We start from the raw sequence: 15,174 nt of genomic DNA, 5'->3' as shown, positions 1-15,174 counted from the left end.
CACTAAGCTGTTAACAACTGGCAAACAATGCAGCTGATGCTGAATGCCTAGAGTCTGGCATTTTGATTTGCACTAGGCAATGGGTCCCTTCGTGACCATCCCCCAGTAAACTCCTGGGCCTTGAGTCTCTAAGGTGGTGCCATGCTAGACAACACTTTGTACATGTTGTACCCACTTGCTACTAAAGACCTTAAACTCACCTTCTGTGATTCGTCTCTAGGAGAACACTTGGAATCTCACCCCATTTCCTCCAACTTCATTTCATGAACTTTGCCCATTTACTGATCTTGTTCGGTGTCCTTTCCCTATAATAAATCAGAGAGAATGAATGTGACTATATGCTGAGTCTTGTGATTTGGCCTGGTGGATCATTGAACTTGGAGGTAGTCTCAGAGACCTCTGAGATACAGATATACTTTACTATTAATCAATGGCATTTTTCTTTCCCTAGCGTCGAGATTGGTGAAAGTGTGAGAGGGGAAGATGTCTATATCATCCAGAGTGGCTGTGGAGAAATCAATGACAACCTGATGGAACTGCTCATCATGATCAATGCCTGCAAGATTGCCTCATCATCCAGGGTGACTGCAGTGATCCCATGTTTTCCATATGCCCGACAAGATAAAAAGGACAAGGTAGGAGAGGTGTCTCCTACCCTTGAAACCTGTTCTAGGTCACCATTGTTTCCTCACATGTGGCCTTGATTGGAATGTCTGGAAAATGTTGGCTTTCTCTTTTAATGATAATGTAAATACATATCCTCACTTATTTTTCAGATTTGCCTTTGAACTCACCATAATGTTACTATTTATAGATATCAAAACAGGTAAAGCATGTTTTGCAGATATTAAAATACCATTTTTTTTTCCTTATGATAGAATCATTGTGTCTCTGTGGTGGACAGAACTGAATATGCACACATGCACACACACATAAAAACACACACAACTCAGGGAATCCAAGTCAAACAGGAATACCCAAATCAGATCACCAGATTGTATCAATTTCAGGGTCTTAGTTGTAATGTTGTGCTATATTTTTGGAAAATATTATTTTGGGAAGACTCTGGTAAAGGTCTCTAGGATTCGTGCATTACTCCTTACAACTTCATGTAAATTTATAGTTCTCCCCAAATAAAAAGTTTAATTAGAAAAATACTGTTGTCCCCTTCTAGTCTTTCAAGAAGAACAGAGTTAATATTGGTTAATTATTCTGTTAGCAACATTAGCATTGGAGGAGGCACTGTAAGTCTCTAGGAGAATTTGAAGAAAATACTCTTGGCCTTATCCTTCAAGATATATCTGGGATGGAGTTTATGGGGAACTTTGAGATTACATTCATTTGCTAGGACTTCCTTAACAAATTAGCATGAACAGAGTGGCTTTTTTTTTTTATTGGTTGTTCAAAACCTTACAAAGCTCTTGACATATCATATTTCAAACATTAGTTTCAAGTGAGTTATGAACTCCCATTTTTACCCCAAATACAGATTGCAGAATCACATCTGTTACACATTCACATTTTTACATAATGCCATACTAGTGACTGTTGTATTCTGCTACCTTTCCTATCCTCTACTATCCTCCTCCCCCGCCCCATCTTCTCTTTCTATCCCATCTACTGTAATTCATTTCTCTCCTTATCATAGCAGCACAATTCACAATAGCTAGACTGTGGAACCAATCCAGATGCCCTTCAATGGATGAATGGATTAAAAATGTGGCATTTGTACACTATGGAGTATTACGCAGCACTAAAAAATAAAACAGAGTGGCTTAAAAGAGCAGGAATTTATTCACCTACAGGTCTGGAGACCCCAAATCTGAAATCCAGAAACTGGAAAAAGTCATGGAAGCCTCTCGTGTTCCTTGTTGCCTTGGGCTTGTGGCAGCATCTCTCCAATCTCTGACTCTGTCTTCACATAGCTTCTTCCCCATGTCTCTGTATGTCCTTTTGTGTCTCTAGCAAGGATACTGTCATTGGATTTTGGATTTACCTTAATCCAGAATGATCTCATCTTGAATTTTTACCTTGGTTACATCTGCAAAGACCCTATTTCCAAAATGAGGTCACATTCTGAAGTTGTGGGTAGATGTGAATTTTTCAGGGATACCATTTGACCCACTACAGGGATCAACTCTAAGCTATTGTTTCATTTCCAAAACAACAAAATTTGTGAAAACAGCACTTAAGATCCCTGCAGATTTGGAAAAAAAAAGCTATATAAGTCTGAATTCATATACCAAGGTCTTCCTGAATTTTAATCCCTACCTCCATAATTATAACTCTGGTCCTTCTGTTGAACATGGCTCATCAGTAAATTTCTTGCTAAAACTTTGATATCCAGAACTCCATTCAGTACTTGAGATGATTTACCTTATTTAGATTAGAAGGGCCAGTCTACTTTTCTATAAACGAAACCTGTAGTAGCTGCTGAACTCTGTGCCTCAAAAGCAACAGCAGACAATAAATATATGAATAGATGTGGCTGTTCCAATAAAACTTTATTTGTAGACACTGAAATGTGAATTTCACATCATTTTCACATGTTATAAAATACTATTCTTTTGATTTTTTTTTTCAACCACGTAAACGTATAAAAAGCATTATTTTCTCACAAACAACAGAGTAGTTAGTATAAGCAGTATCAAAACAAATGGCTGGCTAGATTTGGCCCATGAACCAGTTTGCCAACCCCTGCAATAGATTACTGATTACTTTTCTTAATCAGTTTTGCATTGCTATAACAAAATATCTGAGACTGGGTAGCTTATAAAGTAAAGGTGTTTATTTGACTCATAATTCTGATAGCTCAAAAGGTTCAAACAGCATGGCCACTGGCATCCTGGTGAGGTTCTTCCTGTCTGTGTCACAACATGGAGAAGGGGAAAGGGAACTAGCCACATGCAAAAGGGGCACGTGTGTGAGCAAGGAACAAGAAAGTAGGGAGGGGCCAGGCCCATTCTTTTTATAATAACCCACACTTGCAGGAACTAACCCACTCCAAGAAATCCACATCAATCCCTTCTCCTGACTTAACCATCCTCTCTAGGCCTTAACCCTTCACCAAAACTTTGGGTCACACATGCTTCTGTGAAGCCATGTCCTCCCACTGGTTATTTATATAGTTTCTTTTATTTTAAACTGGATTCTGAAATTATATGTGTTAGTTTAGCTGCTAAATTTCAATTTTTAAATTTCATCCCATCGGTATAGTGTGAGCGCTTCCACCCATCTTTGTGTTATGATAGGATAGTTTGATATCTTTATCCTTGTCCATGTAAAAAAGGACCTAATTTTCTGCCACTTTTTCTATTCCATGTGACAAGAGATTTGGGAAATTCTCATCTCATTTAGCTATTTTAATGAAGTCCTTCTATTTCCAGTAAGTTCTACATCCTGTATTTGGCTGAAATATTTGATACATTGTCTCTTAACTCAGTAAATTATTTCTTTTATCATGACAAGGTCTTCATCCCACTGTTTAAAAATTGGAAACATGAAGTTCCTCTTTGATACCAATATTGAGATTCCTACATTTTTTTGTAAGCACGTATCTGACTTGAAGTAGCCTCTTTTTTTCAAGGTTGTATTTTTCACAATTTGTATCTTATTTTTATTCATAGTGAAGTCTTTGCAATAGAGAAACTAGCCATCCATTCTCTGCCCCTTTAAGTGCATGAAATGGTAGCTCCAATTGCTTGTACTGCTCCCAGCCACTATACCAAAAAGAAGAGCCCTACAGCTTTCCAATAACCAGTGGACCTGTTTTGTAGAGCAGCTGCATTATCTGACCAGTTTTTTACCAGTTTTCCTGTTGTTGGATATTTAGATGTGTTTTCCACTTGGGGCCATTTGAACTCATTTCTTTCTGAATTTAACTGCTAGTAGAAGAGATGAGACTTGGATCATCCAGCCAGGACACTATGGATATTGAAAGGGGGTACTATGAGTAAGTATGCCAGAAAAGAAGTGCCCACCCACACTGCCCTAAGCAAGACTGATACATAGCCACTCTCTGTGTAGGTCTTTATCCTCTGAACTGAACTTGCAGATGGCCAAGACAAATAAATTGTTCTGGCTTCATTATTTCCGACACATCTATATAGTCCATGTGACTCATCTTATAGGAAGGAGACAATTTCATTCTTTCTTCAGACTTGTTGAAAGGAGAATTCTTGATTTCATCTATCACTTGAGGTATTTTTGAAGTTTCTGACCGTTTTTCTAACTGTTTACTTCTTCCCTTGGATTGAGCAGCTTGGTTTTTGTACAGGGAAACTGCTTAGAGTAGGGCAACCGGAATTTAGTTAGCAGTTTGGAGAAATAGCCAGAACCTGTTAGTGTATACTTTACTTCTTGGCCAAGTGCTTACATTTACCAGTGTGAACAAACTGAAAGGAGACCAGGTATGATTTGGAGTGAGGGTGCACTGCCTTTTAGCTTCACTTAGGTAGGTGGAAGGCCATGTGGTATTTCTATGAATGTCATAGAAAGCCAAGGGCTAAACTTGATCTTGGACATAGACAGAAAATTGTCCTCCTTGGCAACAGATAAAACTCTGGGCAGACCTCCCAGGCTTTCTGTTTCCCTTTTCCCTTCCTTTGGGACTCTATTACCTATGACAACTGATGACACACTGAAATTCTGTGTAATTGCTCTACTTAGAAATACCTGCAAAGAAGCTCAGAAAAATCTAGAACCTTTAATCATCTTCAAAGCTTGTTTATTTTTCTTTTTATTATACGCTTCTTTTTAAGAAAGTCCTGCAAATATGTAAGGTTTTATTTTGCCTTTTATTTGTATGTACAAGAACCCAGGGGCAGGTTCTGACAATGAAGGAATGGTTTTATGATACATTGCAATGTAATATTTACAAGGAAAAGTGATTATATAATATTAATTGTACAAGATGTGGTGCAAAGTGGTCTGAGATTTGGGTTGTACCTTGGGAATGAAGTGGACTCAGATTTATTTACTCAGTTTGTCCTTTGTAAAAGGTATTTAAACTATGTATCCTTAGTTTCCTCATCTGTAGATTGAGGATAGTATTAGCTAGTATTGATAAAGCACCTACAATACAATATAGGAGTGAGCAGACTTCCTCTGAAAAGAAACTCGTGTCAAATATTTTAGGCTTCATAGACTATTGGGTCTCTGTTATAACAGCTCAACTTTTGCCATGTTAATGTGAATGCAGCCATAGCCAATATGTAAACAAATGGGCATATCTCTTTATGCACAATGAGATAGGAATTTTATAAAATCTTCAAATGTCTCAAAATATTGTTCTTCCTTTTTTTCATAACCATTTATAAATGAAAAAAAAATCCTTAGCTCTCAGGCTGTATAAAAACAGGCTATAGGTGGGATTAGCCTATGAGCATAGTTTGCTGTCTCCTGCCGTAGTAGACATTCCATAATTGCTAGTTCCCTTCACTAGTGAAAACCATAGATTGTGGGTAAGGCAGGGAATAATTACTTTCTGAAGTAGGTGAAGGACTTTCAGCTTGGAATTTTTTTTCTGTTTTCAAAATCACTTTTAAAGTCTTGTTTTTATTTCAATTATAAAATATTGTTTTTTATTTTTAACTGATACGAATCTCTACAATCTTGTAATTTCCTTAAAACTTTGTCAGATTTCCCTCAAAGCAGGGTTGCATTTGATGCTACAATTTAAAATTCTGAGAATACTTGACTGACTTGAAAAATGTTTCACCTGTATACATTTTACATTAGAGGGACTAAAATTTTAATTTTTGCCTTTACTCTACTTTGTTTAAATGCTATACTGATTGTTTCTCTGTATAGGCTATAAAGTTAGTTAACTTGTTAATCACTCTTTCTGCATGATTTGGTTGGGTATCAAACCAAACTATGAAACACAATACAAAACCAGATTTGTAAACAAGGGCTGAAGAAGGAAATCAGAACATCTGAGTTTAGAAGTTACCCCTATGGTTTGGATTCCAGAAGTAAGAAATGCTTGATGCCACTGAGGGGAGAGAAGATCCTTTTTGCTGGTGTCTTAGTCTATTTGTGCTGCTATAATAAAACACCAGAGACTGGTAAATTTTATTTATTTATTTATTTATTTATTTATTTATTTATTTATTTATTTTGGTACCAGGGATTGAACTCTGGAACACTTAACCACTTAGCCACATCCCCAGCCCCACTCCTTTTTTTGAGACAGGGCTTCACTAAGTTGCTTTCAGGTCTTGCTAAGATACTGAGGCTGGCATTGACCTTGCAGTCCTGTTACTCAGCCTCCTGGGCCACTGGGTTTACATGGGTGCACTACCACACCTGGCAGACTAGGTAATTTATAAAGAACAGAAATTTATTTTCTCATACTTCGAGGACCTAGAAGTCCAAGGCACTGCTGTTTGGTTTCTGGTGAGGATCCTATCCTCCAAAGGGAGGAATTCTTTGTCTTTATAGGGTGGAAGACAGAAGGGCAAGCTCCCATGATGCAACTGGAAACTTCTTTTATCAGGGCATTAATCACATTAAAAAGGGTAGAATGGAGCCCTCATGGCCTCATGATCTCTAAAAGGATCTGCTGCTTAATGTTATCATGTTAGCAATACCTGAATTTCAGAGGGACACTTTCAGTCCAGAGCAGCTGCTTAAAAATGGAAGAAGAGTCCCAAATTGATAGCATTGTGAATCAGATTCTATTACAAAGAAGTCACAGTGACCAATTTGTTCTTTTTATTATCCTGGCAAGGTGGAACATAGCATAGAAGAGTTAAATAATGAAAATATGAATTGTGGTATAGTTAGTAGGAAAGATTGAAAAGCTTTTAATAAAGAAAAAAATTCTCCATTTTCTCCACAGTTTTTTTAAAAAAATCTACTGTTAACATTTTGGGATGTTTCAGTCTTTTTCTTTATATTTTAAGTTTATACACAAACATATATATGTATATGTATATATATAAAAATAAAACAAAATATTATACACATTTCCTTTTAAGAATCAGAATGGTGTTAGAGAAAATAAAAATATTTTGTTAACCTTTTGATATAATTCTTTCCTCTGTGTGTTTTTACATGAATATACTGTGTATGTGTGTGTGTTTAACAGGATCATTTATCTGTTATTATTTTGAATGAAATCTTTTTTAAACTTCTATTTTCTTTTTTATAGCTAGTATTATACAGGAATACCATTGTTCACAGCAAATTGCTGAACTCTTCTTCAATCATATATATATAGTTTCTTGAGTTTTTTTTAATGTGGACAGTTTTATTGTCCATAATTTATAATGTGAAAACTAAAGCTATAAAGAAGTTTTTTGAAAAAGACATAATGTCAGTGTGTCTATTTCTCTAAGTATTAAATTATCAATCACCATAAAGTGCTCTTTCTTTCCCCTGGTTTTTGTTTAATTTGTAACAGCAGTAGTTTGCAGCTGTCAGTACATGAATGCCTCTTTAATAACTGGGCTTCTTTCAGTCCCTGGCTGTGTGAAGCTCTTTGGCTTCAGCCATCTCACACATACCATTGTATCCTTCTAGAACACTGTTCTCCCTGCCTTTGTCACCTTGTCTTAAGAGCAATTTCCTCTAACGCCTACCCTATTTAAACTTTCTGTCCTTTCTGCTATCATCTCTCATTCTGTGCCTTTTATTTTAGGTCTAGTCACTTCTTACAATTTGAATAATACAAATTGTGACATTATACATATAGTATATAGACGTATCTGTTTGCTTCTTTGACATTTGTTTTCTATACCCAGTGTTAAGCACATTTTCACAATGATTTATGTAAATATTGAATAGTCAATGAACAAAATGGTATGGATAGATCTTTTGTTGTCACAACTTGTGTAATTTTCCTTATTATGCTTTGTTTATTTTTCTCCATTTTTTTCTGCTATCAACTCCATGTCTTTTTTTTTTTTTTTTTTGGCAGTGCTGGGACTTGAACCCAGGGCCTTACACAGGCTAGGCAAGCACTCTACCACTGAGCTACATCCCTAGTCCTATGTCTTTCTTTTTTAGAGTCGTGCTCCAATTTCTGCAAAACTTGTGGCTAACATGCTCTCAGTTGCTGGGGCTGATCACATCATCACCATGGATCTGCATGCCTCTCAGATACAGGTACCAAAATTTTCTTTCTGCCAAGGGTTTTGTCTTAACACTCTGTTAAGTTAAATAATTTTAGGAGGCAACATTATTCATGTTTGAATTTGTGTATGGCTACTCTATGGATTTTCTTACCTCTGTGAACCTAGAAATGTAATTTGATGTTGATATCTCCTGTCTGTATCACCACCTTGGCTCTAGTTATGTTTTGAGGAGTGGAGATGGTGTCTTGGAGTATATACTACATAATTCCACCTCACCTTTGAGAAATGATTAGAATGGCAGAATCATAATGTGCATTTTAATCTCTACATTACTTAGTTTCTTCATCCTGAAAACAGACCACATTATGCCATGCCCACTTTACAATATATAATGAATATAAAGTATTTGGTTTGTAATAGGTGCTAAAACAAAACAAACCTCCCCACCTCCACCACTGCCCTACAAAGAGGATAGGCCATCCTAAGTGATTTATCATGTCTTGAAGGTGGGTTGGATTGAAACATGCCCTGCAACATATCTATATTGATTTGATTCTGTTAACAAAAGTAAATCTATTATAATGATTTCTTTGGAATTAAAAATTTAAATGTTGGGCTGGGGATGTGGCTTAAGTGGTAGCGCGCTCTCCTGGCATGCGTGTGGCCCGGGTTCGATCCTTAGCACCACATACAAACAAAGATGTTGTGCCCGCCAATAACTAAAAAATAAATAAAATAAAAATATTGAAATTCTCTCTTTAAAAAAATAAATAAAAATAAAAATTCAAATGTTATTCAATAAAGACAATTAGTTGTTTAAAAAATAAATAAATAAATAATAAAGGTGACACTCATTTTTCCCCTTAGGGATTCTTTGATATTCCTGTGGATAACTTATACGCAGAGCCTGCAGTTCTGCAGTGGATTCGGGAGAATATCACGGAGTGGAAGAACTGTATCATTGTTTCACCGGATGCAGGGGGAGCCAAGAGGTAACTCACAGGCAGAGCCATGCAGATTTCTCATTTTTGCGAATTGCTTTTTCCTTTCCATATTTCTCTATGTCCCCCTGCCCCTGCACCTTGCTGGGGATCAGAACATATGCTAGGCAAGTACTTTATCACTGAGCTACACCCCAGTCCCAGGAATCATGCTTTAAATTATTTATCACTTTATTTTTCAAATGAGAATAAGAACACCACAGACTTCACTTTCAGAGCAGAAATTTATCCTCTTTGACAACATTTCATCATGAAAAATTTTAAAAAGGCACATACGATATGTATATATTTATTTGTTTTCAGCAAAAATGGATGTATTTTGTTTTTTGAAGTTATTTTCTGATTATAAAAATAATGCTCTTAATTGAGAAATAAGGCTTTTAATGAACATCACCATTGATGGAGCTACCTTGGAAATGGAAGCCTAAGTTGAAAAAAATTTTTAAGAAGACCAAGAAACCTGAGGCCCAGAAATAAAGAAGATGCTGACACTGCATTTCTGGTGCTGGAAGGGGAAGAGGCAGGCTGGCGGCCTGGCTATGAAAGCTCATGTTTGGACCTCCATAAAGAAAGGAGCTAGAAGCCAGAACTCTAGCTAGCAATCTGGGCCTTTTAATGGGAGCAGAAAATAGTCCCCCATTAGGAATCAAACCATAAGCCTATGCCTCAGGCAGATGTACAGTGGAATATCCACTCTCCCTGAGGTGCAGAAATCCCTATACTAAAAAAGTTAACCCTGAATATGGGCCTCAAGCTGCAGAACTACTGCAGAGGAAGACTCCCAGTTGCTCAATGAGCACTCCCGACTGAATGTGAACGTGACCAGATGGATGCTTGATGATCCAAAGTCAGCAATCCAAGAACACATGATTCTCCCAGATCCAGTGTATGCAGACAATAGGGCGGCAGGCAGCCAGTAATGTGGGGTGATAAAACAATTACAATGCTATCAAGTGAGCAAGTTTCAAAGAAAAGTAAGGAGAAAGAAGAGATAAAATCCAATGTGGTACTAAAAACGCCCAGTAGAGAAAGTGATGCTGAATAACAAATCTGAAGGGGTTTTAAAGGAGACTCAAGGAGGTAGTGAGCCATGAGGACACAGGGTGTTAAGAATCAAGGCCGAGAACAATAAGTGAATGCTGATCTGATATAGTGTTGAGGCTGGGGAGTAGCCTTGTAGAACTTTGCAGCAGCTATTTAAGAAGAAAAAGACAGTGGAATGTGGGAAGAAAAATAGAAGTGGAATAGAGTTGTATTGCCCATTTAGGGGCCACCATAAGGTAAGGAGGTAGGAGACACTTCTACCTACCAGCCCAGTGCAAAAGTAAGGAGGCAAATAGGTATGTGTGACTAGTGCCGAGTGGGCATCAAGTCACAGGAGGACTTTAAAATGCAGGGGCTGGGGATATAGGATGCTTGCCTAGCATGCACGAGGCCCTTTCAAGCCCCAAAACCAAAAAAAAAAAAAAAAGCAAAACAAAAGACTGGCCCTCATTTGGCACCCTCATCCACCTGCAGCCCATCTGGGGACCTAGAATCACACTTAAAAGCTTAGGAATGGCCCAGGAAGTGGTCACAACACCCATGTGAGGATTCTCAGAAGAGCCCCATTTGTTCTGCTCTCAGCTGTCTGTCCAACGGCTGCCTAAGTTCCCAGCTCTGAAGAGGAGGAAGAAATGGGCCATACAGCTGGAGATGGGACTCTGACAGCTGCAGGAAGTGGCTGTGGAGAGGAAGGAGACACAAATATATAAATGATAGCACAGAGAATTAGTTTGCAAAGCCCTCAGAGGGACAGCAATGGTGTGGAAAGCAGCACTGTGTTATGTGGCTTGTTACAGTACATGATGGGCACACATATGCCTTCATCCATCTCATCAGAGTTAAATAAAAATGTGAGCAACTTTTCAGAGTCATTTCTACTGAAAATGCTTGCAGTTTTCATGGAAACTTACTTAAGTCACATGATGGAATCTGTGTTCAAGTATTGCTGATCTTCTGGTTTGGGGTGAGGAAGTAGGCCAAGGGGTCCAGGTGCCTAAGTTGTCCTTGGTTTATAATAACAGCTCTATTAAATTGTAATTCAAATACCTACAGTTATTCCATATACAGTTGAGTGCTGTTAATATAGTCAGATTTGTGCAAACATCGCCACTATCTAATTCTGGAACATTTTCCTTGCACCAAAAGTAAACCTTATATCCATTAGCAGATGCTCCTCCCCTGAGCCCCTGGTTACCACTAATCACCTTTCTGTCTCTATGGAACTATGTCTTCAGTTTTCGTATCAATTGATCATAAAATATATGACCTTTGTGTTTGGTATATTTCTTTTTTTAACCCGAAAATGTAACTTTGATGGCTACTAAGCCCAAATAGATTCCAAAGATTTATATTGCCTTTTTCTTTCCTGTCTCATCCCTATTTTTATACATATGGTAAAAAAAATACAATTGCTATGAGTAAAACTTGAAACAGTACAAAAGGTGACACCTCTCTTCTTTAAGCACCACTATTCTTTCCAATGTCAGAATGATGTTATTCAAACATATATTCCCCCTATTTCTTATAAACAAATGTCAATGTGCTATATATACTTCGTCACTGTGCTTTAAAAAAAAATACTTGCTATAGTTTAGCGATAGTTCCAGAGTTGTATAAAAGGTCTGCTTGACTGCTTTTTCTTTTACAGCTGTGTAATGTTCCCTTAGGTGCATACATTATAATTCCTGTGGCCAGTCCCTTGTTACCCACTTGTAGGTGCTGTAATTTGGACACTCCTTAAGCATTACTCTTTCTTTACCATTTAGTGCATGGGTACAGGTGGGATACATTCCTAAAAGTGGAATTGCCAAATCAGAGAGTACCAGCCTTTGTAGTCTTGATGGACAGTGCCAAAATGTGGTCATTCAAAACAGACTCAGAGGCATTCCATCAAGTACAGATGCCAGTAACTTTTTAATAAGCCTTGCTCACACAGTAGATTATCAGACAGTTTTACTTGACAAATCTAGTGAGCAGGGTTTGCTGTCTCCTGGTGACGGAAAATGCTCTTTGTGGCATGGCAGATTCCTGAGTGATCTCTTCAGACCTTTTGCCTGTGGCTTTATGGCTGGAGACCTTGCCTATGGATTGTCAAGAGTTCTGCATGGATATGAGATCACAGCTTTGTTTCTTTTGTGTGTTGCAAATATTTCCCCAAGTTTTTCCATTTCTTTCCTCTTTTTAATTTTTATTCTCTGTGGGACATTTAAAACCTTCCTATTCACTCATATTTATCTTTTCTTCATATTATGGCTTCTGGGTTTATAAAGCATTTGCCCTTCTCTTACAAATTTTTCTTCTATGATTTTGTATGTTTGGGGGGCTCCCTTTTTTATTTTTGGCATTAGGTATTTAACCTGAGGGCACTTCACCATGGAGCCACACCCCCAGCCCTTTTAATTTTTATTTTAAGACAGAGTCTTGCCAAGCTGATTAGAGTCTAGCCAAATTGCTAAGGCTGATCTTGAACTTGCAATCTTCCTGTCTCAGCCTCTCGAGTGGCTGGCATTATAGGCATGTGCCACCATACCCAGGCCCTTTTTCTTTTATAATGTCGCAATTTTTTATCTGAAATTTATTTTGGAAAAATAAAAGAATGAAATTAGAACTCAACTCTTTCACACCCCCCCATTCCCTAGAAAATAAAAGAATGAAATTAGAACTCAACTCTTTCACACCCCCCATTCCTACCAACTGTATAGTTGTTCCAAAACTATTTATCACATAACCCATCTTTTCCTATTGTTTTGAAATGTAATGTTTTTTTATATAATAAGCCCCCTCTGTCTGTTTGCTAACTCCTAAATACAGAATAGACTAACCAGAGGAAATGGCCAGGTTTGAGATTCCATTTTGTTCAGATCCCTTCAAATAGCCCCACTCATCCACCCCACTCTCTGTCCCAGGAGAATCCAGTGTAGGAATTTTTGCCACCTCCTCTCCCTTTTCCCCAAAGTGACAGCTATATATCATTGTGTCTTCCTCATGTTCTAGAATGAACTGTTCTCCTACTGACAGTCCCCCCAGAACAACCTTTCAGGTAACAAGTAATCCATGCAGTAGTCATTATCTCTTATTTCTTTGCATAATGTAAAAAGCATATTTCCCTAGAGAAAATATATCTATATCTCCAATTGGAGCTTGTTGCTTTGGAAAAAGCTTTGAGGCCCAACTCTTTCTAGGTAAAGCTTAATATTGCCACAGGAGGTCACTCTTGAGTAGTCTTTGAAGCTTGATTGGGTTGAAGAAACAGACCCACCCCTACTGACATAGTAAATATCAACCTGAAAGTGACAAGGGAAGTGAGAGAAACTAAATTCATATTTGACTTTTTTCTGATTATGTAATCTTTGAACATTTTCTATAAAAAATTTTTGAAAAATTAGAAGAAAACTTTGACTACCTCCCATCTCTATCAATGATAATATGTTGAACAATTTGGTGTTATCATGTATCTGTCCCTCCTTGGTCTGTCCCCTGACATTGGTGTACACACACATACACACACACACACGAAAGAATGTAAAAATTGCCAAATAACAAACCAAAATCTAAGAGTATGATATTTTTGTTCTAGTTCTACCCACCTAAGATTTCAACATGACATGTTGTCTTAACCTCATTTTAGGAATATGTATTGTGTATCCATCATATACCCAGGAAAGAAAAGTTATCTGTAGCTTTTTCAGGAAATAGTGTTATAGTAACCCAGAGGGCTTTTTGCAGGGATGTTTTCATTTTATCTTCTACCTTTGACATCACTACTGGGTACCTGATGTTGCTGGAGCTCTTCACCTAGATCTAGATGTCCCATGTCCCCCACTACCAAGAACCCCATAGTTCAACTTCTGTCTGAGACAGGCCTCCATGCCTTCCAACTGTATAGTTGTTCCAAAACTATTTATTACATAACCCAGCCTGTAAACAAGTTGATGAGGACAGGAGTCTCCTGGCAGACAGGGGAAAGCAAGTTGTGCCTGGTCTTTGCAGACTTAGAACTTCAGCCACAAGTGGCAGTGTTTCCCAAGCTGCTCTGTGGACCAGGACTGTTCCTGTTCCTTACCAAATAAACAGATAAATAAAAAATTAATGCAAATGTACATTTTGTGTAAGGTATTCAAGTATCCTTTCTTGAAGAAGCTTCTTTCATATTTTAAGAAACAAGCTTTCCTTAATTTGAGTTTAAATGACTTGTCTCTCGTAAAATTGGCATGTAGATCGGTAGTATATATTTGAAGGTGATTATGGGGTGAAGTTTTTGTCTACCTTCGAATTACATTTTTTTTTCTTTCAGTGAAATCCTTAGGTAAAGAAACTATTGAAACTTTAGAAACTAAAGGTGCCTACTAGGGCTACTGTGATTTTGGTTCCTGCTTGAAAAAAAAATTTTAAGGGGAGCAGAAACATGGACTTCATCTTAGTAATGCTTCCTTTTGCTTCTAAAGATATTTGAGAAATCTAAAATTAGTGACTTTTCATGACAAACAGTCTGTTTTACTGGAAAGTTTGTTCCCTTTTCTGTTACATGATTACTAACATTTGGATTTATGACCACAATCTTATGCACTTTAAAGCTGTTGCCCAGTATAGCTTTTGTTTCTTCTCCACAAATTGGACATTATCATTGCAGTTTTACACAGTCAACATTTATTAAGAGCTGTTCACATATCAATCAATATATTTGCTTACTTTTGTTCTCTACCACATCTCAGTGTATAATTTTTCTTTTACTTAAGTTGCAATCTTTAAGTCATATGTTAGAAATTAATTCTCAAGGTATATAATTCAACCGAAAATATCTTTAGGTTGTCCTTGTTCTAGAAAGACAGTTTTGTTGGGTATAGAATCCTAGTTTGACTTTCTTGGTAGAATTTGAGAATTTGGATGCCAGTTTGATTGTTATTCCTTTTTAGGTGACTGATCTTTATCCTTTGCCTTTTTGATTTCTTGATCTTCCATAGTTTCATATGACTGTTTGGGGATTTGTTGGTTGAGTTTGTTGGATCAGAGAACTAGTGTCTTCCAATAGTTCTGGGAAATTTTCAGTC

General features: G+C 37.3%; 1 protein-coding gene across 1 annotated transcript in view; it reads left to right on the top strand.

Moving 5' to 3' along the window:
• Window positions 1-15,174, top strand: part of Prps2 (phosphoribosyl pyrophosphate synthetase 2) — a 28,572-nt gene that overhangs the window by 6,253 nt on the left and 7,145 nt on the right. The window contains exons 2-4 of the mRNA XM_077793874.1: window positions 452-635; window positions 8,014-8,112; window positions 8,949-9,073. Of these exons, the coding sequence (XP_077650000.1) occupies window positions 452-635; window positions 8,014-8,112; window positions 8,949-9,073 (408 nt within the window). The remainder of the gene's footprint in view (window positions 1-451; window positions 636-8,013; window positions 8,113-8,948; window positions 9,074-15,174) is intronic.

The sequence above is a fragment of the Urocitellus parryii genome, chromosome X, assembly GCF_045843805.1.
Source record: "Urocitellus parryii isolate mUroPar1 chromosome X, mUroPar1.hap1, whole genome shotgun sequence".
In the NCBI taxonomy this organism is placed as follows: Eukaryota; Metazoa; Chordata; class Mammalia; order Rodentia; family Sciuridae; genus Urocitellus; species Urocitellus parryii.
The sequence above is the reverse complement of the archived record's forward strand: the minus strand, read 5'-3'. Positions and strand labels throughout refer to the sequence as shown.